General features: G+C 46.3%; 2 protein-coding genes across 4 annotated transcripts in view; one reads left to right on the top strand and one right to left on the bottom strand.

The window, feature by feature from the left end:
- LOC146181998 (uncharacterized) overlaps nt 1-2676 on the top strand; it is a 28978-nt gene extending 26302 nt beyond the window's left edge. For 2 of the 3 annotated variants that reach the window (XM_084576993.1, XM_084576996.1), the window contains exon 3: nt 1100-2676. In XM_084576993.1, the coding sequence (XP_084433119.1) occupies nt 1100-1791 (692 nt within the window). In that variant the 3' untranslated portion in view covers nt 1792-2676. The remainder of the gene's footprint in view (nt 1-1099) is intronic. The other variant, XM_084576995.1, reaches the window with a different exon arrangement.
- A 5305-nt stretch (nt 2677-7981) lies between these two features.
- On the bottom strand, nt 7982-26895 carry LOC146181999 (serine/threonine-protein kinase PLK2-like). Its single transcript, XM_084576997.1, has 10 exons — nt 26196-26895; nt 22457-22564; nt 21523-21639; nt 20689-21002; nt 18665-19074; nt 14141-14215; nt 13853-14003; nt 13661-13790; nt 13372-13485; nt 7982-12183 (listed from the first exon to the last, which is right to left on the bottom strand). The coding sequence occupies exons 1-10, from the start codon at nt 26325-26327 to the stop codon at nt 11959-11961; spliced, it is 1776 nt and encodes a 591-aa protein (XP_084433123.1). The 5' UTR covers nt 26328-26895; the 3' UTR covers nt 7982-11958.
- Nucleotides 26896-27483: the final 588 nt, after the last annotated feature.

The raw sequence follows: 27483 nt of genomic DNA on the forward strand, positions 1-27483 counted from the left end.
CTATAACACTGAATTCCTGGCCCATGTACAAGCACTGTGTGCTTTGATCGACCGGTGCACTTTTCTGCGCGATTTACTCAGAGATAAGCAGGTCGAAGATTTGTTTGTGTAGTGAAGGTTTTACAATACCCACCGCATTTGCGATGCTGAACTGATGGTTAGTTGTCAGGGGCACAAATGCATTAGTGTCCGGATACGCTTCTGCGGCAAAATAAATTCTAATTCTTTGTCGGCTTGGGTGTTTGTTTTTCTCACGATAAGCGAATATAATGCGTGCCCACTTGCTGAGCTTCCAAGAAGCAGTACTAGCAAGCCGCCAAAATGTCTCAACTGTAGCACCGTGGGGCCCACTTGTCATTTCCAGCTCTCGATAGTGGCCGCCCTTTTTTCAGTTATGTTTCAAAAGGTGATGGTTTTTGAAGCAATTCCTGAAACACTCCTTTTACAGAGTGAAAAATGTTACTGCACTTTCCCTTTAAAGTCATGAAATTTTAAGCTGTATATATTATTGTGTTTTATTTTTATTCTGTTTTCTGTTGCTGTATGTTATTCTTATTTCTACAGGTTGAATAGCAGTTTCACTCCTGCTTTCACCTTGCTGCAAGTGTGTCTTAGAGCACTAGCTCTTATTGGCGTGTTGCTCAGTTTTGCGGCACCTGACAGTGATAGTGTAGAAAGAGGGAAATCCCGAGGGGAGAATGACAGAAGGATGGAGGGTTGGAGCTAGTGGGTGGCAGAGGGCAGAGGTTGTGTGGAGAGCCACTGGATGGTTCTCGCCACACAGCGAAAGCATAGAAAGTTAATAGTACTAGCTTTCTGCAAAACCTTGCTGCTGCAATCAATTCATGCAAAATGACAGGCACAAAATTGACTTGCCGCTTTAACAAATTTAGAAATGTGCTCAACGCTATTTTTGTATTTCTAAGCACAGCAAAAGTGCATGTTACCAGTTCAGATCGTGCGATACTGAGCAGGCGAACCAGATGTTTCTATGATGGCGTGCCACCGTGTTGAGCTACTACTTATAGGTAGTGTGGGAGAAACTCCATTTCTACCCTGGCGTCAGAGTGCTAATTGTGTGCCATTTCCCCTCTTCCAGCAGACAGCGCGAAAAAAGCGGCGTGGTCTCCCCCCAATGGTGTGCACCCCTGGGATCCGATCCCGAGTGGTAACTCGGCATTTGAGAGTGTGCGGAATCGGGTGGCTACCATCAGCCATGCGACGACATCACCACGGCTGCCCAAAGTCAAGACAACTCAGCAGCTCATAGCCGAGCTGAAAGCCAAGAGTGGCCTCAGCCTAGACAGCAGTGCGGTGGCAGCGGTGGCAGCCGCCACAGCAGCAGCAGCAACACCTCCACCAGCTTCTTCCTCGCGGCCAAAGCGCTCCGGGAACTACAGCCTTCTAGGCACCGACGATGAGACGAGTCGCACCAAGTCTGAGCTGATGGACCGCTTTCTCCAGTCTTCGTCATCTGTGCCCAATGGTCCCGCCGTGCCTGCTTCCTCCTCCGCGACACCTGCCTCCGGTGCGCCAGGCGAAGTAGCAGCCATCTTAAGTGCTCTGCCCGAGATTGGGCCGGAGGTGGACTTGGAGGAGGACGAAACACCCACCGTGCCACTGGAAGTGACCCCCGAGGTGGAAGAACGCTTTGCCACCCAGCAGTGGGAGTTCGTCAACGGAGTGTACAACCACGAGGGCCAGTGGAAGGGTTGGCACGAAGTGACCACGGGGCGCTCGTACGCGGGGGACATCCTTCACATGTTGCCTTATGTAAATATTGACTGGTGACCCGAGGGGGTCAGATTGAGGGAGGCGCTTTCTTGGCCTGTGATCTATATGGTGGGGTGCGTGCGTTGCGCATGTCTCCCGTCTTTTTTTTAGTCATGAACTGTGTGTGTATGGACAATGCTCCACCGTTTATCGTTGGGGTAGGGAGTAAATCTGCTTTTCCCTAGTTATTATTTTTTGTGCCCTCATTGGGGGATAGACTAAGTTACTGTTGTTGAATGTAAAGAAAAAAAAAGTTATTCAATGTCACAATTCCATAATATATTGGGTGTAAACTGCCAGCAGAGGTCATGCTGGCACATGCCTTTCTTAATTTTTTTTTTCCCTGCAGTGTTTGAGTCATGCTAGCAGGTGACCCATCATCATGCTTTGAGAAATTTTAGTGCCTGTTTTTGGTTCCCTTGCAGAGTGTGTGTTTTGGTGTAGGAAAAAAGTGCACACCGGTTGTCAGTGGTTGTCAAGTGCCATTAGCAGCAGTGCCATGGGGGGTTCTGTGGCCCCTGTGGCCTCTTCTGGTCTCAGGCGGGGAAAGGAGTGCGTCAAAAGGACTGCCATTGTGTGGATGACATCGTTTGGTGGGGGCGCCACCGGTTGCTTGTTGGGGAGCCGCCCCAGGGCCCGACGACCGCCAGTCGAGAGCCACTTGCCAGCATTCATCATCCAACAACGCCAGGGGAACAAGTGCCTCACACGTTTGGTGGCTCTTGACCTTGCCGGCATGTGCGCTTGGTTGCAAGGTGCAAAGGGAGTCTGTGCAAACACATCAGGACTGCTCTTGCGAGGCAGTGTTTTGTAGTTATTTCTGTCAAGAAAAAAAAAAGTGTGAGAAGCTTGGGAGCTGAACCAGGCCGAGTTTTCCTAGGAAATAAACTGCCATGTGTTCATGGTGACGTTTGTAGTGGCTTGGGAAGGAAGTCCCTGCTGTGGTGTGCAAGTGCCGCCCTTGGGGGCAGCATAAGGTGCTGCCACGCTGTGCTCTGCAATTATTGCCTGCTCCGCTAAATTTGCCTCGCGGGGTTTGTTTTTGTTTGCCTCGTAGGTCAATCCATCTACTAGCGGTCTGTGCTGTTGGATTCGCTTGCGAATGGCGTGTGTGTGTGTGTGTGTGTGTGTGTGTGTGTGTGTGTGTGTGTGCGTGCGTGCGTGCGTGCGTGTGTGTGTGTGTGCGTGCGTGCGTTTAGCCTACGACCGTTCAGAGTATCTGCCACTTTAAACAGCTGCCATGCCGCATTGCTTGCGTGAAAATTAAGCTTCTAGTCGGCTCGTCGTGGGAAGAGATTGAGGCGAAGTTCTAAATGTTCCCTCAGCCTGCGCCACGCCGTAACTCGCTCGAGTGTGGCTTGATCGAAATGGATTACATGGATCCGATCTCAAACGAATTTGTGCAGATGTTCAGGTTCAGTAAGGTAGAATATGCGAAGCTGCTGGCGTCGTTAGTCATTCCCGAGGAATTCGTCAGCGAGGCTAGAATTGCTTACCGGCTTCTGCATAAACCAGAATGGCTGCGCGCTTATCACCGCATTCAGTAAACTCAAATCGGCGCCCGCTGAATACTTCTTGAAAGATGTTAACGCGGTTGAAGAACGGGCTCGAGAAGTACAGCACTTCGACGCTATATTAGCTGAAAACGTCTTTTCCCAGAAGCCGCTCCACCATGCCGCTCTCTCTACAATGAACTTCCATGGTATTCCAGTTTCTCCAATGTTGGTGAGGTCTTCTGCTCCACGCGCTGCTTGAAACATCTTTGCGAGGTCCTTTAATGATACTCTCTTCAAAGTTGGAGCATATTATCTGAAAACATGACTGATAATTTATCGGCGGGAAACAGATTCCGAAAGACATGAAGAATGAATTTGCGATGTCACCGAAAAGTTCGAGATGGATCTGGTTACTGCGCACGTAAAAAAAGCTACATAGCCCTTGCGTGCTGTTCCTGTTATTGAAAAATAAAGGGCCCGCAAAATCGACACCGGTGATCTGAAATGTGTCAGCCCTTGTGACACGGTCTAATGGAAGGGGGGCCACGGGCTTTGCAGCAGGGCAGCAGCGTTGTTTCTGACACCGAAGGCAGCGCTGGATTATGGATTTTACAGTTTGCCTCACTCTATGCATCCATGTAGCGCTCACGAAGGTGGCATAGCGTGGGCCGACTGAGGGTGAGAAGTAGGCTTAGCGCCCTTAGGAATACATGGAAGCGAAATATTCCGAAGCAGTTTTCTAATTTCGCGGGTCATCTTTGATGTGGTTATTCGGTACAGAGCAACCATAAACTCCCAGGACCAGATCGTGGAAGTGTGAAATCTCATTACCGAGGCGAAGTATATTTAAAACACCGCGAAATGTATGGGGGTGCGAATTGAGAACGCGACCCGTAGAAACACATATGTAAACACAACTTACCGCAACATTTTGCTCGGTTCAGCAGCGTTGAACCCTTCTCATTTTTTGGTGAACGTCTTGTACGACGCCCCGACGTCATGTTTCATGACACACTACATTCTCTTGCAAGTAATAGAAGTCTGACGACTTGCGGGACCGTTCACAGCACGATAAACTCACCGCGCACAGTTGCAGACAACCATATGCACCACCAGCGCTGTCGCTAGCAGACGCTCCGGAGCTGGAGGCGGCCGCTGTGGGTATCGCTAGCTGCGCTGTCGTCTGCTGCAATGCGCGAATCTCGTTCGGTCCACATTGTCGTATAGTGTTTGATAACTGCTTTTTAAATGTAATTCTGTCTAGGACGTATCACTGGAGCGATAGTATTATCAAGCTTATTTACCCTATGCGGCAGCATATCAGACTAAGCAAAACTGCGCGATTCGCTACTCCCAGCTTGCCTTTTGGCGGTGTCTGGACTCATAACACAGGTTATTTGTGGGGTTTAAGAGTAGAATGCCTCCGTAATGAAGCACCATACTTTATCACACACTTCTTCAAAGCGCTGGTCAACGTTTAACGAGAAAATGTTTCGGTATTTATATTTCTACGGGTCGCCCTCTCAACTCGCCCCCCCCCCCCCCCCCCACACACACACATGTTTGCGGTATTCTAAAAATACTTCGCCTCGGTAATAATATTTCGTATTTTGACGATCTGTTATAGGACGTTCATAGTTGCTTTGTGCTGAATAACGACATCACAGGTGCCCCGTGAAATGAGAAAACTGCTTTGCAATATTTCGATTCCATGTATTAATTCCTATAGACGCTAACCCTATTTTTCACCCCCAGTCGGCTGCAGCGCCGCGAGCGCCCCCTTTGTTTGTAAACACGGTGTTGGTCGGTGTTTTGTTCCATCTTCTTTCATGTTGAAGTATACCGCTTACTCTCGGTATGCCATCAGCGTCGGGAAAAGGGTTGAGAGCCAGGGGAGCTGACGATAGAAGAGCGCTTATTTCTTCCGGGAAGCTCGTTCGAAGCCAGTACACCTCGGCCTGTGTCAGCTATTGACTCTATCCCCAGTTGACTCTATCCCCATTGTTTTTGGGAATGGTTTAGAGAGTTAGTCAGGAAGCGCTGAGCCCACGCGGTTACCCGAATCACTCTGGTTAAGGAGATAATATCCTTAATATCCAACCGTGGCTCCGCGGTGCACCACTGCACTCGCACGACCTTTTCCTCCTCTGCACAAGAGCTGCTATCAATCGGTAGTCGTCTTCAATGCAGGCCCATTCCACCACGCTTTACTTTCAATCAAAGTTTAAGGCATAATGCCCCATGTTAATACGTAGATCTGCGTGGTTTGTCTTTGCAGAGCATTGTTCCAAACTGCTGGATCGGTCAAAGACTGGATCTCCCGCACTCTGTTGGCAACGAACTGTTTCCACTTCAAAGCAGTGCTTTTTATCCAGCTCGGGACAACAGTCGATCGAGTCACTCCAGCAGCGGATCGAAATAGCTCTTACGTTCAGCTTGGCCAACGGAGCTCCTATCAAAGCCCCCATTATACTCTTGACAGACGCCAAAAGGGGTACAGTGAAGTTCCCATCTTCATTTCTTTTTTTCCCCGGACGTAAGCGATGACACTATAAGCTCTCGGACTGACATTTAAAAAAAAAAAAAAAAAAAAAAATATGCGAAGCTCGGGCTCGGCATGCTCTCATTTCAAGGCGAGTTTACGAGGAACTGCAGTTCCTGCACATGACTCGTTCGGGGGGCAGTGCCGCGCACGCGGGAGTCTCAAAGAACGACGCACACGTACACGATGGCATACGTTAGACGAAAGGTTTATTTAGTTGCAAGAGTGGGACAGCACTGGAGAGGAGAGAAACATGAAAGGAGAAAAGGGGAAAGAGGGCTGTCTACCTTAGCTTAGGCGATCATTGGCCTTCGCGGGGTAGGAGCGGCATAGAGAAATGTTTCTTTATAGGAGCGGGCCGTCTGCAGCTGCGCTTCGGGTTTCGTTTGCGCGTTTGAAGTGCGGATCGTATTTTCTGGAAGCACTTTTGTATTTTAGTTTTCTTTTTCATACGCTCATCTGGTGCCCCTTATATACAGTGTTCTAGAAGGCACATGTATCTCCAAGTTTCTGCACAGAACGCTGTCAGCCGTGGACTGATATATCCACTTAGCACGGACCGTCTGCATTTTGCTTTTTCTGAAAATGTTTGGCAATTCAATCCATGTACAACATTTCTTCGCAGCCTGATACAAGGAAAAGCATAGCCAGTGCGAACTGAGTATAGTCGTTAATTTTTAGAACGACATAACAATATAAAGTGCATGACATGGCGCAGTTCAAATTTGGCGCCGAAGTCACTTCACATCCAGTGCGCTCAGTTTCGGTTTCGTCCGGCAACGAGCAACCTATTTCATCATGCTTCAGAGCTTTGGGAAATTAGTTTTTCGTAGTTTCAAAAACAAATATGGCATCGTCTTGTTCAGATTCAAACAATTCATTGACACCAACAACCGGACTGCGTTAATTAAAATGTGGATAATCTTAGTTCATTATACAGTTGTACAAATTATAATTGTTGCTTTTTAAGAAGATTGTGTCCACTCAGGATGAGTGTTATTTCCTGAATATATTTGTTTTTCATTTTGAACCCCTATCCCTTATTTGTAGGAGTTTTTTAGTCTTCGCTGAGAACAACTGGTACTGCTGGTACCAGCAATCTGGTACAGCCCTTGAGGTAACGTAACTGCACAGTTATGGGACTTTGCAAATTGTCGCTCGCGCTCTGAAATGTGCAGTCACCTCAGCTGCCGACTTTGCAAGTGGCACCCATTGGTGGCACCAGCCGAACAGGTTCACGCCAGCCTATCAAAAGTAGCAGGAAGCCATGATGGACTTGCCTGGACTTGCTCTTACAGGAGCAGACAGTACAATTTGGCATTTTCTTGTTAATGATGCGGCATTTCTATATATAAATCAACACGCGGTTTTCACTTACGACCACTAAATAGTTTCATTTAATTTTTTTTTCTCAACAATTTCGGTTTCAGCAATCGAGAGATGCTTTGACGTCACGATCAAGTCTAGGTCACGCGCGTCATGAAAGAACAGCGATATAATCGCCGACTCCTCACTTGTTTTAATTCTTGTTCTTGAGTCAGGCTTGGTTTAGCGTTTTAGTGAATTCAAACGACACACGAACGATTATATCGCTGTTTTCTTCATCACTGACGTGACCTAGACGACTTTGACATCACAGCTATCACTGGGCTGTTGAAAGCGAAACGGGTGAGAAAAGAAATTCGACTGTAAATTATTCAGCGATCGTAGGGGAATATCATGTGGTGATCCGTGTAATGGTTTACGTATTACGCATCATTACAGAGGATAAAACACAAACCCAAAAATTAGGTGTCTATGCCCCCTCAAGTTTCCAATATACAAGGTGTTAATGGGTTCAGCTGTAGTGTAGGACACACTCTGTCAGCACGCTAACCAGAACAAGCTGCATGCAACCCTTGCTCTATTTGCCCGAGCTGCTCAGAAGTCGGAATTTTGGGGCGCAAGTAGTTAAAATGCAGGGTGCAGACTCTGTGCTAAAAGGAAGAAAATGTGCTTCTAGTTTTCTCATTCCCCCCTGTTGTCCAAAGAACTTGATCAAAATTAAATCCTCTCTCAAGCATGCGTCAACAGCCAACCACTGCACTTGCACCACATGGGTAGCAAAACAACAAAGATTATTCACTAAGTTGTAATGCAGTCTTAAGGAACAGAAAAATTATCAGACCTCTTGTGTGAAAATATATTGGTTTTATTGCAAAACAAACACAGGAAGAAGAGTATGGAGGCTACAGATGTGCACATGCAAAACGTTCATCATGCTGATAATACAAAAAGTTTGCACCAGAGCATAAGCCTCCAGAAAAAGTGGAAGACTTCCTGCAGTTTTCTGCATGAAAGAGCGCCCTACTGGCAGGATCAGCACATCAGTATTATCCTAGCAATCCATCAGGAATAGCTCCAGCAAAAGTAGCAGGAGTCTGCAAATATAGCAGAGTATTCACATAAAAGAAAGTGTGGCAAGGTAGTAGTATGCATCACATAAAAAAAAGGCAGTTTGTCAACTGAAACTTGGAACAAAATGGCAGAAAGTGACATACAACCAGGAAAAAAAGAAATGGCAGTGGCTCCAAAATAACTTTAGCTATTTTAACCTAAAGAAATGTAATCCAAAATAGGATACAGATGAGAGTATCTTTGTCTCAATATCAGACAAGGCTGCTAATGAAAAGAATGTATGCCAGTTGCACACAAAGTTGAGAGACACGGTGCTGGGTTATAATGCCCTTCCTTGACCACAGCAAGGACAACCGTTGCACAAAGTCAGAAGTGTGAACAAGCAAACAGGCGCGTGCTGTGCGCATAACTAGGACAACTGTCATGGACTTCTCTGTGCCAAAACACTAACAAGACTGTGGGGAACCACTTTTCATAGCTGGTCTACACTGGCAGCCTGGGATTATACATGAAAAGGGATCAGTCCACTGAATCACCCTACTCCATAGCAGCAAACATGCACGAGCTCTTTGGACAATGTCCTTTGGGTTATCTCTCTTGCCTTCCAGTTCCATGTGGAAGGGGAAACAAATTAGGAACAATGCCCTGGTCCTTTGGGTATAGGTAACAGGAGAGAAAGCGCTAGCACACAGGCAAGTTGACAAAAACAAACAGCAAAAAGGGCTTCTTTGGCAACACATCAGCTAGGCATGCCCCCAACGCGACTAGGCCGGAACGGCCGCACCGATGACGGCCTTCCGAGACATGTTGCACTTCTCCCTGTGTATACCAGGTTGGCAGTCAGTGACAAATCACCCATTGGCTCTGTCTCCCCACAGGCAACTTACACTACAGCACCTCACGCTTTCGGGGCACACTGCAATGCCTGCAGAGAGTCCGAACCGTGCCAGTGCACAACGGTCTTGGGCAATGTACAGTGTCCTGCAACTTTATCGGAACTGTTTTGCAAAATTCTCCAACCTCAGCCGGAGGGACATTTGTGCTGAAATTGCGCACAAAGCTTGCACGTTTTTTATCCTTTTGTTACGCAGTAAATTTGACCATGGTGCTTATCTGGTTTGGCCGTGCATGATGAAAAACCAGAACGGTCTGCAATGAGATTGAGGATCAAAGGACACCAATGCCGAATTTTTGGCAAAACAGCAGTTGCGCCATCTGGCGTCACTGGAAGAAAGCACCGCGGTTTTAAAGCACCTAGGCAAGCCTGGCAAGTTTTCTTAATGATGCTAGATAGCGCTACCACTGCCCTTCGCCGGAAAATCGCCGTTAGCGTCTTTCGCTCCTTCAGTCTCGTCATAGATGGTTCTGGTTTCTGATCATGTGGGGCCAAACCAGGTAAGCACCACTGTAAGACTTGCTATGCAACAAAAGGACTAACAGCGTACAAGCTTTCTGCACGGCTTCACCTCATGTGCCTCCAGCTGAGGCGGGAGAATTTTTCAAAACTGCTCCGATAAAGTTGTAGTCACTGTATGTGCAACGACATATTGGAATACACATTCCATGTTTTCATTGCATCAGTCAAATTGAAAGGCAATGTTCTAACATAGGACATCACATCTCTGAATAAGCTATAGCCATAACAGGACAGGCAATGTGCATAGAGAAGAAAAAAAAAAAAAAAAGAAAGAAAAAAAAAAGGAGGAAATATCCTGGAAGAATTGATAGCAAAAATAAGTCCTGTTAAGGCCGCTAGTTGACGACAAGTCTTACAAAAGTAAAATATGAGTAGGAAGTGTTACAACCAAGAGCAACACAGGCTTGCAACTTGCAAAACCACACAAATACGTTCAACGCTTTTGGAAACTTGCAGAAGCACAGGGTATGCGAGCTTAAAACACACTACTTTTGTGAGTATTTGTTTACAGTCCTGAGAAACCTTGCAGACTCAACAGTGGCTTGACTGCTGAGCATCTAAGCTGCTTTGAAGTGCAAGCTCGGAAGGACTGGATTGTGTTCTGCACTGGAATCCAATAAATGGCATTCATTAACCTTGCCTGTTGCTAGTTGAACTGCCTTCAAATTTTCTGACCACTAAATTATTCATTAAGAAGAAAAAAAAAAAAAAGCAGCACATTTATTCCACGTCCCGTACCCATGCCACCAGGGCCCATACTACAAGTCTGCTTTGTTTTTAGAAGCGCAATTTTCACCATTTCCGCCCTTATCTGATTGGTGGGCAATCGAACTGGCATCCAGTTCCAGTAATTCTACCAATCAGGGGACTCGAAGCGAGGAAAAAAAAACGACACTTCTGAAAATGATGCAAATTCCAATTATGGGCCCAGGTAGCTTTCCAGGCCAAGAATGGTCTCGAAACATTGCACAAGAATGATTATGTCTCCTAATACTTCATACTAAATTGTAACACAAAAATTGGCATTCCGTAAACTGAGAAGTAATGATCTTGGCATGCATTACCTACACAAAGAGGCAGCATTGAGTCACACAACCAACCAGTGACTTCTATTCTCAAAGCCAGAAACTTGATTCACAATGACATAACCCACCTCATGCCTTTCTTCTTTGGCATTTACATATAGTTTTTTTTTTTTAGCTGCCCATGAAGGACAAGCAATGCACAAACAGCAAAATGGATACAAGTTCTGTCCAACAAATCCCAAGGAATTGCCAGAGAAATTGAAGCAACTGTTCCCGCCAAGATGATGGGAAATCAGTAGCAAAATTATAGCAATGGAGCACCATTACTCAAGGAGGTGCAGAATGGTGCATGCCCATACCACCAATTAGCACACATCTTAGCAGTCGCAGACAACCTGGCCTGGTAAACTCGGCTTTCTTAACTGCGAAGGGTCCAATGCAAATGAGATCTCAATGTGAGGAGCTCCGTAGAAGCTGAAAGCTGAGACAGCCCCGGCTTCCTCTTGAAAAGGAAAAAAGAAATTGGCTTGCAGGCATTTGCACTACTTTCAGTTTTTCACCATAGCACTATAATTGTTGAGTATCTCAGAAAAGTTCAGCCCATGGTTCAGCACCACAGACACAATAATTAGAACCCACATAGTGAACCTGAATCAGGTAGACTGCACATTTACTTGCGCCATAACCACTGATGAGACACAAATGTCGTTTTCCACACAGAAAAGGGGGCAGCTGACACTGCTCGAACTTTTCTCACATGTCAGTCAAGCTCTGCCGTTATGTGTCCAGCAATGCAAGGCGCGACAGCCACTCCAAAAGGAGCAGACTGAAAATTCAGCACCAAATGAGGATTGGTTACTGGAGTAACAGTGAAGAACTCTTCCAACCTTTTCTGCTGTTAAACGGCACCACATCACCATTAAACAACAGGCAGCCAACTAATTCACCCGGTGACAGAGCATAGTAGCCAAACGACACAACTGTGCAACTTAACTAGCACATTCCTTTACATTTATTCCTATTATCGCCCTTAACTAGCAGCATCGGTCCTTGCCATGAGCAGAAGTTCTAAACAATATTTAAGTGTGCATGCCTTTTGTGTCACATAATGCTGCAAGCTGACAGGAGTTGCAGTAGGCTCAAAAGAAGAGGCCAGGAGGACACCGCTTCCTAGCGTGCCTAGCACAGGTGCCCATACTTTCACATGCCCCAATCATATTCATTACACAGCAATGACGAGTTCCCCTCAGCAAAACTGGTATGCTAGTAAAAAAAAATAGGATGTCCTCTCTAATGGAGCACTGCAGATCAAGCGGTCCTGCGCAGATCACGTTGCTCCAGCTCAGAAAACTCCTGTAGAGCACCCAGGGCAAAACGCAGCCTCTCCTGGAGGGCCTCGTCGCAGCCAAAGCGGGCGATTGCAGCGAGGGTGTAGGCTGCTGTGCGGCGCTGTTCGTCGACATAAAGTACCAGGGGGCGCTCTGGTCGCTCGGCACTCAGCACCAGTTTAGTGTGGTCTCCAAAGAAGTTGACCTGCATGTCGCGCATGGAACAGTGTTCTTGTTATGTTGCTGTAGATAGGTAGGGTATTGCTTCGTATTATGATGCTGCCTCACTGCATCTATCCAGCTTCAATTATACACACCAAAGTGATAGGCACTGCTATGGGGCTTCCCTGACAAAGTAAGGAGGAAGACTAGGGAATGAATTGGGGCAGCTGGTAGGGAAATGTGGAACAATAAAGATGTCTGAAGCGGAACATAGTTGTCATGTTAGGCCTATCAACTAACACCATAACGTTCAAGAAAAAACTGCAGTCGCATTAAGCCTGTGCCAGATTGCTTGAGAAATGAGCACAGTTTTTCTTCTAATTGCTCTCAGCTGCACAGGGAAACAACAGGAGCCATGCTGCGGGAGAAGGCGCTTCATTGAAGCAGGATGCACTAAAAAGTTGAGGAGCATGCAATTGTAGACAAATTGCTTTTATGCGGGAGCTGGGAAGTGGTGCACCAATCTACTAAGACAACTATGCTGCTGATGGCTGATGTTTGCACATGTTTACACTAAGCAGCTTATAGGGGCACTGAGAACTACTTGATGTTCTCCTGAATTCATGGACTGCCACACTCTAATGAATAAGCTGAAAGCAGTGATATTACAGGCTAAAAAAGGCCAACAAATAGAGCAAAGCAGTCATCATGCCCGGTCAATTTCACAATCAAGCTGCATACACTGACAGTTTATTTGGTAATGATCTCAAAGACCACCTGGACTTCCAAAAATGCTGATTTGGAAAAAACACCTACACACACAGGAAGATTCACAAAAGAGATTTTTTACTTGCAACAATGACTGGATAGAGTTATACTCTGTAGCAAAGAAAATAAATTACATAGTGTTCAGAATCCCTGCTACATTCCATTATGGTGCTTGGCTCAGCCAAGCGATATGTTGAGTTAAAGCGATATTTACTGTCTCACGATGAGCCGCATTTGGTGTTGCGATATTGCGGCCTTGGCAGAGTTGGCTCATGTCATGTTTGCTGCATCAGCAGTGCACTTCTCTTTCAGCAAGGACACCATGCATGGAGCTGCACCCATTTGTGGAAAATCCACCTCCTACGTCCACCACTCAGCAAAAGCCAAATCAAATATTGAGGTAATGGGAAGGTAACCGTTCCGAAAAAGTAGTGCACCCCCAGGTTTGGTATAGTGCACTTACTTGGAGCATTGAGCAGCTCAGCTGCATGATGACAGCCCGATCTGTGCGCATCCAGCGTTGAAGATGCACCAGGGGCTTCTTCTTGCGTGCAGGGCCTTTCGGAACATCACCACCCTGCATTAGAAGCCCCTTGTGAATCCTCTGTGGGTCAGGTGCGGGCCCACCACGTCTGACACTTCTACAGAGATCCAAGAAAACATTGCTTTTCTTTTCTGACTTTGCAAACAAAGTGCTGCAATCAGTTCCATAACCACCACTGCCTGTGGCCAAGCAGGCCCGTCAAAATTACCTCGGTGAGGTTCTCTTCCATGTAGTGAGCGAAATACTTGAGCAGGCCGTACTTCTCCTGTAGGCTGGCTGGAACGCTAGACGGAGCGTGGGCTTCCACAGAGCCATGGTTGTCTCGGTACTCGAGACGCCTGCACAGAGGAGGAGAGATTAAAAACATCGACAGACTAAACAAGCCTAGAGCGCAACTCACAGGCGATCCGGCGAAAAGCTCAGGTGTGTGGCATCGTTGAAGAGCACACCAACTGTCCGGTCTGACAGCTGGAAGCCAAAGCCAAACTTGTTGGAGTAGTCAATCCACTTTGTCACCAACAATGCAGTTCCTGCCCACGGAGGTGGTACACCTGCAGATTGTGCAAGTGGTTGAATTTAAGTGACACCCAACTGTTTGGCACTATTACACTGCCTCAACGAAGCAGCAGTGCTAGTTCCAGTTTCCCTGGGCTTGGGAGACTGCTCCGAACGTACTGCTCAAACTCACCAGATGCGGGAATTTCATCCAGACAGGCTTGCAACAAACGCTGTAGAAGCTGAGTCGTGCCCAGTTTGGAACTACCTGCAATGGTTGTGACATACATGATTCCGGAGCAGCGGTAAACAGTGGAATGGTAACAAGTTGGCCTAGTTCCGCGATTCTAGCCAGAAATTTGAGGTTCAAGCATTTTCCACAGAAATGCACCTTAGCAGCCAACAAGAACACACACACACATGCACGAACAAAAAAAAAGGAACAAAAAAAAAATACAAAAAAATAAACTTGACATACTGTTGTTGCTGACATCAGCAGATGTTTGGTTTTGTTTTGGTTTTGTAGGGTTTAACGTCCCAAAGCAATTCAGGCTATGAGAGACGCCGTAGTGGAGGACTCCGGAAATTTTGACCACCTGGGGTTCTTTAACATGCACTGACATCACACAGCACGCCAGCAGATGTGATGTAACACAATGGCTTCCCTATCTGTTCTACCAAGCAAGCACGTCATGCATTCCAGTTTTGGCAGCAATGCGCCCACACACTCCTATAGGAAGAGTTGAAATATCAGTATTTACACACATATAAAAAGTTTATTTTCTTTAATCATCTGCTTCAGAAAGCATTTATGCCTTACGGAGGGGAATAAGATGCCCACTTACGGAGGGGCGAGGAACAAAGTTCTGCCCCCTTCAAACAGTTTGGAATGCTGGACATGTTTAATACAGTGTCTGTTATTCAGAAAGGAACTATATGGACACCGAAATTTCTGACACCCGGAATATGCTTAAAGGATAAACGTACAGTGTAACCTTGTTGATTTGAAACCCACTGAAATGTGTAAAATACAGTAGAACCCCGCTGATACGTTTTTCATGGGACCGTAAAAAAAAAAAGTAAGAGCCGGGAAACGTAATAGCCGGGAAGTAGGACAAATTGAAAAATGACAGTAGTGGGCAACTGAATGCATTTATTGCCATGTTATCACTTGAAGTCATGCAGCGTTGTCTGTCGCATCTTTTCGAGTCCGGTGAGCACAACTCGCTTCTCCAAAAGTTGCAGTGCCATGTGGCTCTCGCGATCGTCGTGAACGTACCTTTTGAGAAGGTCCAATGCTGCCACAGCCGATGTAAACGTCGGTTCCGGCTGCGGCGCATCCTTCTCCTCCTCTTCCTCTTCGTCGCCACTGTTGTGCGCGTCTACACACTCGGCCACGATCTGGTCGATAGTCATCATCTCGGAGGTGGCAACGGCATCATCCACAGACACGTAATCGTTGTACACGATCCCGTTCGCGCCAACCGCTTCCATGGCCGTGTCCAGTTCGCAGTCCTCGGGGGTTCCGGGGTTGTCCACGGTTCCTGGTTCTGCTGCGCTGTCTGCGTCGCCGAAGCACTTCGCAAAGCAATTCCTGACCGTTGTGGCGGTGACAGCACTCCATGCCGTGGCCAGATAGTGCATGGCATCCAGGATCGTAATGCCAGTTGGCTGTTGCCCGTGGTCCACAGAGGCCAGGGATCGCTTCACGATGCATTTCCTGTAAAAATGCTTCACGTTTTTGATGATGCCAGCATCTAAGGGTTGAAGGTGGCTGGTCGTGTTGGCCGGAAGGTAAACCACCTTGATGTTCCGCAGCGACGTAGTGTCCTTAGGATGCGCGGAGCAGTTATCTAAAAAAAGGACGACTTTTCTGTCCTGACAGCCCATATTCGAGTCCATGTACGCGAGGAACTCGTCAAAAATTGCGCACGTCATCCAAGCCTTGCTGTTGTTCTTGTAGTGGCAGGGCAGGTAACGTATATTCTTCAGGCAACGTGGGTTTCGAAATTAGCCGATGGCCCACGGCTTCATCATCTCGGAGCCATCCGAGTTGCAACACAACAAAACGGTGAGACGGTCTTTGCTGCATTTTCCGCCGTGGCAAGCCTCGCCTTTCAAGCTAAGCGTCTTCGAGGGCTGTACTTTGAAAAAGAGGCCCGCTTCATCGGCACTGAAAATGTCCCTAGGTTCGTAGCCGTCAATAATGAGCGCCACGGTCTCTTTCCAGCTGCCTACAGTAGCCACGTCCACGCTTGCGGCCTCCCCATTCACGGTTCGGTAGCAAATTCCGTGCCTTCACTTAAATCGATGATCCCGAGCTTGTCTGCTATCTCCAGTGCTTTTTCGCGCAAAATGGTGCTATCAAAATTAACACCTGCAGCTCTGGCTTGCTTGAACCATTTGTACACCGCCTCGTCAAGCTGGACGTGCTCCGCACCGCGGGCTTGCTTGCTTTTGATGTCAAAGGACCGGGTATTTGCTCCGATCTCGTTTCTTTTCGAAACAATAGAGTTGAGGGTGGATGGCGTAAGTCCCAGCTCCTTAGCGATGCACACCCGCTTCCGCGTTGGGTTTGCATCCACAGTGCGGAGAATATTAAGTTTATCCTCCAAGGATAGCGCTTTGCGCTTTCTTGATGCCATCTTGCTGTATTTACGTGCTGAACGGTTGGCACGCGCCAGGTGGGCGATTGAGTGCGCTGGACGCGTGTGCACACGACCGCGGAACGAATTCACAGCCGGAAAATACACGCGGAAAGAGTCCTAAGCTCGGCAATCGTGAAGTCAGTCGCACACACACCAACCGCACAAAGGATGGAGCATGGAGTAATGAAAGACAGCAAGATGCAAAAGAAAAAAAGCACAACTACTGCTGCTGATGATGATGACGCAGCCTGCCCAAGCGTCACTAGTGCCCTCTGTAGACACGCCAGCAACGCTGGGCCAAGCTAGGCCAAGTCAATTCGCCGAAAAAGTAAACATGGCCGTCGCTGCTTGTTTTTCGGGTTGGCCTGGGGTGCGAGTTCACAACGTATCATGCAGGAACGTGTCCCAAGCTACGACGTAACAGCGGGGTTTCTAATACATGGAAGTCTATGAGAGTCATGCTGGGACCCGACCACAAGGACGTAGCAGCCGGGAAAACGCAGCACCCGGGAACGCAACAGCGGGGTTCTACTGTACTTGAATTAAATGAGCAATTGCAAGCATTTTGAGCTGCGTTCTCAGCTATAGAGCTGCTAAGGTTTTAGCACAGTATTTTGTAACAATGAGTTACACACGAAATACAAACTGTGTCGGAGCAGTAAACTGGACTGTCACCTACCTGCTGCGTGTCTGATTGGGTGCTGCACTGCTTAGTGGGGCACTTCATGTACTGTTTGTTGTACAAAGCCAGTGAAGGCTGCTGGCTGGAATTATCTGGCGAAATGCATGTTCGAATTACAGAATATAAAAGAAATTCTGCAATTGCCCCAGATTTCAAGTAACCCAATAATAAACTGTTGAGGATTTATTGCATAGTCACTTTCATGCATGCAATGTTCCCTGTAAAGCATTGCAGTTTCATCTTGCTATGAATATGCGGGATTTCAAATTTCCTATTGCAGAAAATTATGGGCCAAGTGACCACAGCAATCCAAGAGTGTAACCTCATTAATGAAGTACCTGTAAACACGCTTATGAGTCACAGGTAAACAATGAGACAGAAGCGTAACAAGCACGGCAAGACAGTATGAATTAGAGGCAATTACAATATATATAAATCCAAGTGTCAATCTTTTACAACAGCTCAACACACAAACTTTACCTTCTGTTCACAAGCAAAGGAAATATAAAAGACATCTGAGCTGCTTCCCTGGACTTGACTGACATCCTAATTAGCGAGGTAAACCTTGAACACTGCATTTTCTGTAACTAAAATCTACTGCATTACAGAACCACTTCTTTGTCATTTTAATGTGACAATGTTAAAGGCACAGCTTAGGTGTCCACCAATTTTTTCACCTTACCCCGTGCCTATATAGTACTAACCAGTGATGCCAGCAATATAAAATGATTGTCAGCAGTAGAAAAAGTGAAATAAATTTATGAGCAAGTGCTGAAACAATTGCATTAGTGGGTTACAGCAATCAGCATAAGCAAGGTGGCGACACAGACAAGCAAGCTTCACTCAAGCAAATGCAACTGCTGACAGTGGCTACCAGATTAATCCTTTGCCACATTTGCTTACATTTCAATGTGGTCACAGAAACAGCAGGGTCCACGTGTTATTTAATACAGACCCAGTATAATATGATCAAGGTCTGTATACTGCAAAATTGGAGAGGCAAGGAAAGAGCGTCAAAGCCTCAGGTGTTAGTAGTATTTAACAAAACAAACAATAAAATACAACCAGTGGTCCCTAAGCAAAATTTGAGCATTTGCGTGCGAGACAAAAATGTGATTTCTGTGAAGTCACTGTCCAAAACATGCAAATCCCAAAAATGCCAGCAAAGCAGAAAAGCAGCGATTAGGGCTAGTTGGCTATACTATTCTGTTCAATCAGCATGCTACGATGGAAACACTACAGGATGTTAATGGGTGTGTGTGTGTGTGTGTGTGTGTAGGGGGGGGGGGGGGGGAGGGGAAGTGCCAGTGGAGCGGGGACCCTAGAAATTGAGCACATTAATCCTGCCACATCAATCATGCACAAAGGATTCCAGAAAAGAGCTCACGTTTGTCAAGACAGAGCACTCGGCCTAGTGTTCCAAAGAGGCCACAGTCTCCGAGAGGCACGTGGGAGTCTCGCGCTGGCCCCTGCGTGCCAGATGTCCGCAGTGCGGAGGGGCGCCCCACATTGGCACCTGTCTGCTGCTGGTGCTGCTGCTGGTCGATTCGCAACCGGGATAGCAGCCCCGTCAGCTGAGGCCCCGACTGATCCCGGTGCAGCCGCAGGAAAGGGTGCTCTAGTACATCCGACAGACTGGGCCGGTCCCGGGGCTCCGACTGAAGCAGGGCCACCAACAGGCTTCGTGCTGAGTCCGAAAGGCCAGAGGGCAGGGTGTAGGCGCCGCGCAAGATTCTCTGGTATGTCTCCGCCAATGTCGATGTTTCAAAGGGTGGCCGACCCACCAGGAGAGCATACCTGCACACAGAGCAATTGCGTGGCTTGGACCAAGAAAGGCCCCAGAGCATGCCACAGCAGGTGACCAGAAACAAATGACAAGAACCTCAGTGTTGCCCTTCAAGTGCCACTAGTGCTACTGCAATCTCTGGACTTTCTTAGAACAGAAAGGCCATCATTATCATCAGCCAGGCTATACCCACTGCAGGGCGAAGGCCTCTCCCATATTCCTCCAGTTAACCCGGTCCTGTGCTAGCTGCATCCACTTGACCCCTGTGAACTTCTTAATCTTATCTGCCCACCTGACATTCTGCTGCCCCTTGCTATGCCTTCATTCCCTTGGAATCCAATCTGCTTCCCTTAGCGACCATTAGTTATCCTGTCTTGACACTACATGCCCTGCCCATGCCCATTTCTTCTTGATTTCCAATAGAATGTCATTACCTCGAGTTATTTCCTTGACCCACTCTGCATGTTTCCTATCTCTTAAAGTTACGCCTATGTAATGTACAGAAAGTACAGCAGACAAGCGATCAAAAAAATGCCACATGACAAGAATCAAGCACTGCCATTCAGAAGCTGAAAGTGCAATCTCAATATTGAGTTTGTTCGTTTAGTAAGCCCCACAGGAATCCATGAGGAAATTCCATAAGGGAAGTCCATGAGGGAAGTTAGAAAAAGAGGTGACGCAAAAGAATGCCAGAAGCAAGTCTCTCTGTAGAAGAATTAAAGTCACAAAAGAATAACAGGCAAAAACAAATGAGGAAAAGAACACAGAGTATTAAAGAGAGAGACACTCCCGATAAAGGAAAAAAGTACTGCACACAGACAGAGGAATCAACAACTAAGCAGCAGTATTGTTAACTGATATAGTACTCAGTGACCCTACCACCTGCCAGCCATTCTAATTATAGTCAGATGCAGGTAAAAAAAAAACAGCGGCATCTAGCTATCAAACGAGCCCCCACCAACCAATAGCTGCCGAGCTATACCATGACGTCACGGCTGACCGCCTTGCATCTACAAGTAGTGTTTGGAACGTGCTTGGAGCAAATAGTTCCTAAACTCTTCGCAAGTTCCAGCAAAAATACATACTCAATTCGATCGACAGTCGTTTGCTCATCAGAGTACAACAGGTAAAACAACGAATTCTGATGGTGAATTTCAGCCCTGTAGAGTTTTCATGAAACTGCTTCGTTGTTCTGCGTTTCACCGCATTAGCGGTGTCACCTCGTACTGCTCCATGGATGCCGTGGAGCCCTACAAGACACTGCTAGGGACACCGACGGACGGACGCGACAACCGGAGGCGGCCAATTTGGTAAAAGTCCGCGAGACTGCGAGTATGGAAGAACATGCTCTTCTGTTTGTTTTTTTCTTTTCCCAAGTGTGCTGCAACGCGATACATTTGGAGCAATTTGAGAGCTGTCTGCCGCTTTTTTCTTGACATGTATCAGACTATAGCTCTGATAACGTAGCAAACTCCCTAACCCTGATAGGAGAATTGAGGTGCAAATGACAAGTCCAGTAAATACTTTTCTCTATGCTTAAAAAGAAAATAAGGAAAGATCAACTTGTTATTGCAGCCACGCTGGTATATTTGTGTGAATGGCATCATGTGAATGGCAGCACTCACATGATGCAGCCCATGGCCCATACATCAGCCGCAAAACCGTGCCCTTCCATGCGGAGGACCTCTGGTGCCAAGTAGTTGGGTGTGCCACACACTGCCTGGCGTGGTGGCTCATCTGCAACACGTGCAGCCAGGCCAAAGTCTGCAATCTTGAGCTCCATGTGTTCGTCCAAGAGCATGTTGCCCAGCTTGAGATCCCGATGGATGACACCCTGGCTGTGGGTGTAGCGAACGCCCTCGGCCAGCTGACGCATCAGCAGAGCCACTTCCGCCTCAGGCAGCTGGCCACCACGCTGCTTCAGCAGATGCACCAGCGACTGCAGGACACAGCCACGGTCTTTATCACTCCGAGGAGGAAGGAAACTCGCCTTGCTCGAGTTTTCACTTTGAAGCATCCTGAACATGCCTTAACACTGGGCATGAGATACATTTTTAACAAAGAGCCCAAAAGGTGTTTACAGAGCAAGAAATCCTCAAAAAGAAAGCAGAAGAAAAAAGAAGCTTCATCTTGCAGCTCAAACATGTAGCCCAGCACTTGCCTTCATCCGTCTTGCCCTTTATTAAGCAATTAAGGCAGAGATCACAAAAATTCTTTTATTAAAGGCTCCAGTGCTTGCAATGTATTTATAGCAGGCTATCACATGCGGCTTATTCCTGCCTGCTAAATGATGTTGCATAGCAGGCACCACAGTGCTCAGCGAGTTCAGAGGCACACACCAAGACTGTAGTGAACAAACACACATGCACAGCTTTGCTTTCGGAGTTTTGTGCTACGAGGAATACAATGTAAACTGAACAGTTCAAAGGTTTCAAACTTCCGAGACTGACAGAACCCACCTTTCTTGGGCAGTACTCCAGGATGATGTAGATGTTCTCCGCATCACCAAAAAAGTCATGCAGTCGAACCACGTGCTTGTTCACCAGCGGTCGGTGGAGGTCAATCTCTCGCAGAATCTGCAAAGGACACAGGTTTTACACATGCAAAGTTTGCTGTCGAGTGAACAAGCAAGACTCGGTAAGACAACAAGAAATTCCATGATTAACAGCAGCAGAACACAATTTTTTTCAATCGATATCCTAAGTTGCCTCAGGGGAATGGTGTAGGGGTTCACCACATTAGTGCATAGCACAATGTGTTAACCAATACCACAAAATACAAAGACACAATGGAAGACAATACAAAAATATTGCAACTGAACAAAAAAAATCTATATTAGGAAGCAGAGCTGAGACATGCAAGGCGTACAAGCAGTGTGGCCGCCTCAGAATGGCAACAAAGCAATGCTGCTAAAAGACAGCCTCAAAGCAACCCTGCCACAAGTGCTGCTCAATTAACACAGAGAGGCTGGCTACAAACCTGCTACAAAGCAAACTCAATTCAAAAACATGTTACCTTGGGCTAATCAGTCTTTATCTATTAAAATAACAACAAAAAGGGCACAGGCAGCCTCACTTGTTCGTCCGTGTGTTGCACATTCTTTATTAGAGCTAAAGGGTTGCTAACCAGGTTTGGACATAAGAAGTAAACGAACACGTGAATCAGGCGGTTGCCACTACCTTACCATACTGCTGTTTGACTGGTTTTGTATTCATTGACTGCTATCCAGAAAACGTAAAATGAAAGTCAAGCACCTTTCCTCAAAGATGCTACTCAGCGATTTCCTGCCAAATAGGAGTTTTCATTTTCGTACAGAACTGCGTCGGAAAAAAAAAAAAAAAAAAAGTAATAATGATCTGAGCTGCACACAGCAACACAGTTCTCAGCACCCACCTTCTCCTTCTGGCCAGGCCGGCTGACCTGGCTTCGAGGGATGATCTTCCCCGCATATACCTGCTGAGTCCTGACATCAATCAGCTCATGCACACGTGCAAAGCCACCCTGCAGGGAAAGAGAAAGAGTTGGGGGGCTCAGTTGGGGCTCAAACTGCGTGCACAAGACGGTAGGCACAAGAAGCAGAGATGTCCTTTTCAACTACTTACAGGAGTGAGTTGAGCTAGTTCTCGCTTTATTAGTATTGTGGCTAGTTCTGGCTTTTTTATTATTGTTGAAAAAACTGTACAAAATACTCTGAAAGCAAAGAAAGGCATAACAAAAGGGCAGCTAGGCAGGCCAAATGTGTTTGGACTACATTTAGAAACAACTCCGCAGTGAATCAGTATGGGGATGAAAAATGCAAAATTGGCACTAATGAGACTGAAGAACAGGAACTGCATGCATATCAATGCACGTAGATAGGCAGTATCAATAACAACTAACGAAATACAAAAAATAATAAACAGTACACAAATACAAAACTGAGAAACCCCAAATTAAGGACCAAGGGGGAATGGTGTATTACCACTGTCTCCCATAAGCACAAATCTATGCACCATAATTTGTTTACTAACTACCTACCCATAACTTTTTTTTTACTGCTCGCAGTTTCAGTTCTAGCTATCATACGGAGAATTTGGCAGCAGCAGGCTAGCCTTGTTTAGCACGTAAAAACTTGCCTCGTTCTCGCCCATTGAGATAAGGGATGTTTTGCCAGAAATTGAAGTGCACATTTTTCATAGAATGCAACATATCACCAATGCTGTCTAGCTTTCAGATGCAAGACATCAAGGTTTGGAAGCATATAATCTATATCTGTTCACGTAATGAACCAGAGCTTTTGTACACTGTCACGATGTTCTGCTCACCTATAAGCTTTTTTTTTTCCACCCTTCTAACATTCAAAGATGATCCCTTTGTGTAAATGATGATGCTATCAATGCTAAGGCAGTGACAAAGTAATGATGCAAGAAAGAAAAAGGTAAGGAGGGTAATTTTTATTAGTTATTTCTACTATGGTATTCATTCTTGCTATAGAAGGTACCCATTTTTTATCCTGAGCACCGTTGTGGTTCTAAAAAAGCTCTACTTACGCAGGAGGAACTTTTTCTTAATAAAGAAGCTTGTGAAACAAAATGACAGCAGTTGAAATCTTTCAATTTATTTTTATCTATTCTCACCTTTGGGTCATATTGCATATTCAGTAAAACCTGTTTCTGTACTGTACTGCCACAATTCAATTTGCAGGCATTTCCTAGACCTAAATTTGTTGACAAACCTGGTTATGTCTATTTTTTCTCTTTCTGAAGCTCTATTTTTTTTAATTTTTACAACAAATACAAAACATGTTGAAGGGTGATGACAGAAACAAACAAACAAAAAAAAACGAGCCTTAAAGTTGTGCATAGCAAGATGCTGAGCGGAGTGAGTTAACCTTGTTCTGTACCTTCTTTTCTTCTGTTACTATTAGGTTGAGTATAAATCTGTGCCGTAAAAAACAAATCCCATAAAGCCCCATTCTCTTTAACCTGCACGACAAGCTTTCCTGACAACACCAAAGACAAAAAAGTTTCGCCTGCAATTTTCCAAACCAGTTTTTGCTAACTTTACTGATACACTGATCAGCTCATTGTGGCAAGCATAATTTTTTCAACAGCATGATAAACAATTAAATTTTGGTATGTTCTAAAAGCATAAGGATACATCATGCCTGGGAATGTTTTAGCGATACCGGCATAGCAGTTTAAATATTCGCCTTTCAGCCCGATGTCTCGATACCTTTTCGACAGTGGCAAAGGAGAAATGTCAGCGCTTAAGCATCATCAGCCCATGTTTGCTACAAGGGAAATGCCTCTTTGTTATCTGTCCCATGCTCCGAAAATTAGGGCAGCAAAACATTATTAAGCGAAAACTGTAATACATGGCTACTTGTCACTGGGTTTGTAAAAGTGAAAAGAAGTTTTGGCAGCTAAACTTCGATTGCATTTTCTTCTTTGTAAAGATGCATAAAAAATTGGTATACATGGATCAGTAATTGCTAAACACATATCGCCAATAAATAATTTATAATTGAATCTTCTGTTAGCCATTTCAATTCCCATTTCAACAGCCAAGCGGTGGCCATGATGTCAAAGGCCAGTATTGGTAATGGTATGAAAAAATCTGTGACATAATCGATGCTTTGCTCTTTTGGTTCTTCATGCCCCAAGTGACTTGTATCAAATACTGAAGTCGCAATCAACACTCATCTGTTCAAACCAAAACAGAGAAGAGATGAAATTTGATTGGAAATTATTCAGTGGGCATGAGAGGTAATGATCCAAGCATAGCAATGGCTTACACATTAGTACAAAAAGAAAGCATGCAAGTCAAATTTAGTGTATAATCCTTTAAGGAGACACTTGAAATAACCATAGCAAACTCCTTTCATGCGCCGAAATTTTAGCACTCACAATTTTCCTTCATATCCCACTTAAATGTTCACAACTCGGGGTAAAGAGCAAAAGTAAATAATCCCGTTTCCTACAATCATCACTGACATGCAGCATTGTGTTGCAAGTGCACACATGCAAAGTTCTATGAGCCCTGACTACACTTTTTTTGCCACCTCATGTTGCTTTTTGCATTGTGCATAACAGTCCTACACTCAAGTTGATCAAGTTCAGACTTCGAAATTAAATCACATAAAGAACTAAAAAATAGCTTGCTTTCACATGAAGTCTCTTTACTGCGCACTTAATGGTTTGCTTATATCAGGCACATAAAAAAATGGACGTAAATCTCCAGGCTGGAGATCTATCCAGCTAATCTCCATGGACTATAAAAGTTTACTGAGAAATTATCTGCACGAGTACGTATTAATTATTACAGAATTATTACGTATTTATTGCAGGGGCGCACCATAAAGGAGTAACGCCAGCCGGGTTCATGACCGATATCGTGTTTTGTTGCATAAAAATTTCAAAAACACTAGAGTTGCTGCTCATATTTCCTTTTTATGTTAACAGCACACCTTTGATGAGGCCCCTCTTCATACGTATTGTGCCGTGAGCGTGTATCACGATGAAAATAGCTGTGAATAACACTTCGGAATGTGCGCTACGAAATAATAGAAGAAAGAAATGGTGTAGTAGTACGTTGGCTCCATGACACCACCGATCAGACAGGAAGGCTATTTTCAGGTGTCCACAGAAGCAAGTGTGACAGATACTGCGCCTTTCCCTTCCTGTGAACCAATTATTATTGGGAAGCAAGAGCATGCTCTCCAGCCACAGATAGGAGCTCGTACGAAGTAACGAACGAACGCGAGTTATCTTGAACATTGAACTTGACAACAGACCCGGAAAAGCATATGACGAGAAAAGTAAATGTTTGTCTTGGCGACCAGCTGTTATCATTATTACTTCAGCGTTCACTACGCCTTCCCTTTGTCAAGTCCGGAGAAGCTGGTCGACGAACGCGATAATAAAGACACGCTACATCACGAGATGGAGAAGAAAAGGCAGGTGCCCCGTTGAACTTTTCTGCCAGCACAACAGGCATCGCCCCGGCACTAGAAGGAACAAGTTAAAAGGGGGGCGCAGGTGGGAGACAGTCACGCGCGGCCGCATCTTGCGAGCGGCAGCTTCACGTTCGCGTCGCCGATGCGGGCAAGTGCGGAGCGTCGCGGTGATCGGTGCTCCGTCGCCAGTCTCACCTTTCCGAGCAACTTTCCCTTGCGGTACGTGACGCGCGTCTCGGGATCCACGATGTAGCACTCGTTGTCGACGACGTGGGCGCACTGGGCCCGGAGGCGAGTCGTGGGGCTCGCGTCCACAGCCGCACTCATCGTATTCGTCGCTACTCGCAGTGGCTAGGGGACGTTTCCTCTGGCATCGCCGCAGCCTTCGTCGCTGCGGCCGCAGAAGCAACAGCACCCGTCGACGCTCTCACGCGCACGCATGCCTCCGCGTGTAAACAATGCGAGGAGCCTTTGTGCGAGGCCACTTCGATTTGCCGGAGAGGCGCCAGAAGGAGGGATTTTTTTTTTTTTTTTAACTTGTCCTGCTGGCTCCGCCTACCACCAAGGAGGGCAATTTGGGCGAGGAGGAGCGGGGGGCCCCGTTCGCTTTCGCCGCTGCTTTTCACCGGCTGAACTACATCGGAAGCGCCCATGCCCGAAATGTGTAGCGCATCTGCGGGCCGGGTTTATCGGCGTTGTTGCGCGCTGCTCAAGAATCTCTCCTCTCAAGCTCAGCATGCTCCAGGCGTGTTCGTACTGCACAGTTCATTGCACCCGCGCGCGCGCGCTATGCTGCAGCACTGGCGGCCTGATTCAGGACAGCTGGTCGACCCCCCGCGCGGACATGAAGGATAAACGAGGGAACTTTCACTTCACGATTACAACTTGACACCTTCAGGGGCCCTCCTTTGTTGTGACGTAATAACATGTAAACAAAACAAAAGCCAAAAGCAAATATATAGCAGACGTTGCAAGCGCAACGTACGGCGCCGAAGAAACGGAAGAGGCGTTCCGCATGTGGCGCATTCTTTCTCTATGGTGTGGAGTTCATTCAAGGCCACTGTTAGGACGCTGAGCTCACATTTCCCTTCCGAAGAAAAACCCCCGCACCACGCAGTATGTCATGAGGTTTCTAATCTGATCGTTACCCGAAAGGTCTTCCAAACGGTGGTTTTGGGAGCTCTTGCAAAAAGCAAATTTTAGCAGCTAAGTATTACGAATGCGAATGAAATTTTGTCTCCCACATGAAATAAATGTGAAGCAGCAATTACATTATGAAACATTATATTAAAAATAAACATTCCAGTTAAACAGAGCTCATCAGCATCGTCGTCAGTAGCGAGCCGACTCGATTTACCATTAATTATTATTAAGTATTAATTATTCCACCGTGTTTACAAACAGCGGCAGGAATGCATATATATCGGTATATTCTTGTACGGTGTCCACTAATGCTTGGCAAACACGGTGGAAGAATACTTTG

The sequence above is a fragment of the Amblyomma maculatum genome, chromosome 8, assembly GCF_055883805.1.
Source record: "Amblyomma maculatum isolate TAMU_Amacu chromosome 8, ASM5588380v1, whole genome shotgun sequence".
Classification (NCBI taxonomy): domain Eukaryota; kingdom Metazoa; phylum Arthropoda; class Arachnida; order Ixodida; family Ixodidae; genus Amblyomma; species Amblyomma maculatum.

What these genes read in the sequence shown, in the direction of transcription:
- LOC146181999 (XM_084576997.1), bottom strand. Translation starts at nt 26,327, where the DNA reads ATGAGTGCGGCTGTGGACGCGAGCCCCACGACTCGCCTCCGGGCCCAG. An exon ending in GGCCTGGCCAGAAGGAGAAG is followed by an intron (nt 21,640 to 22,456) that starts GTGGGTGCTGAG and finishes TGTCCTTTGCAG; the next exon opens with ATTCTGCGAGAGATTGACCT. An exon ending in TGGAGTACTGCCCAAGAAAG is followed by an intron (nt 21,003 to 21,522) that starts GTGGGTTCTGTC and finishes TGTGTCCTGCAG; the next exon opens with TCGCTGGTGCATCTGCTGAA.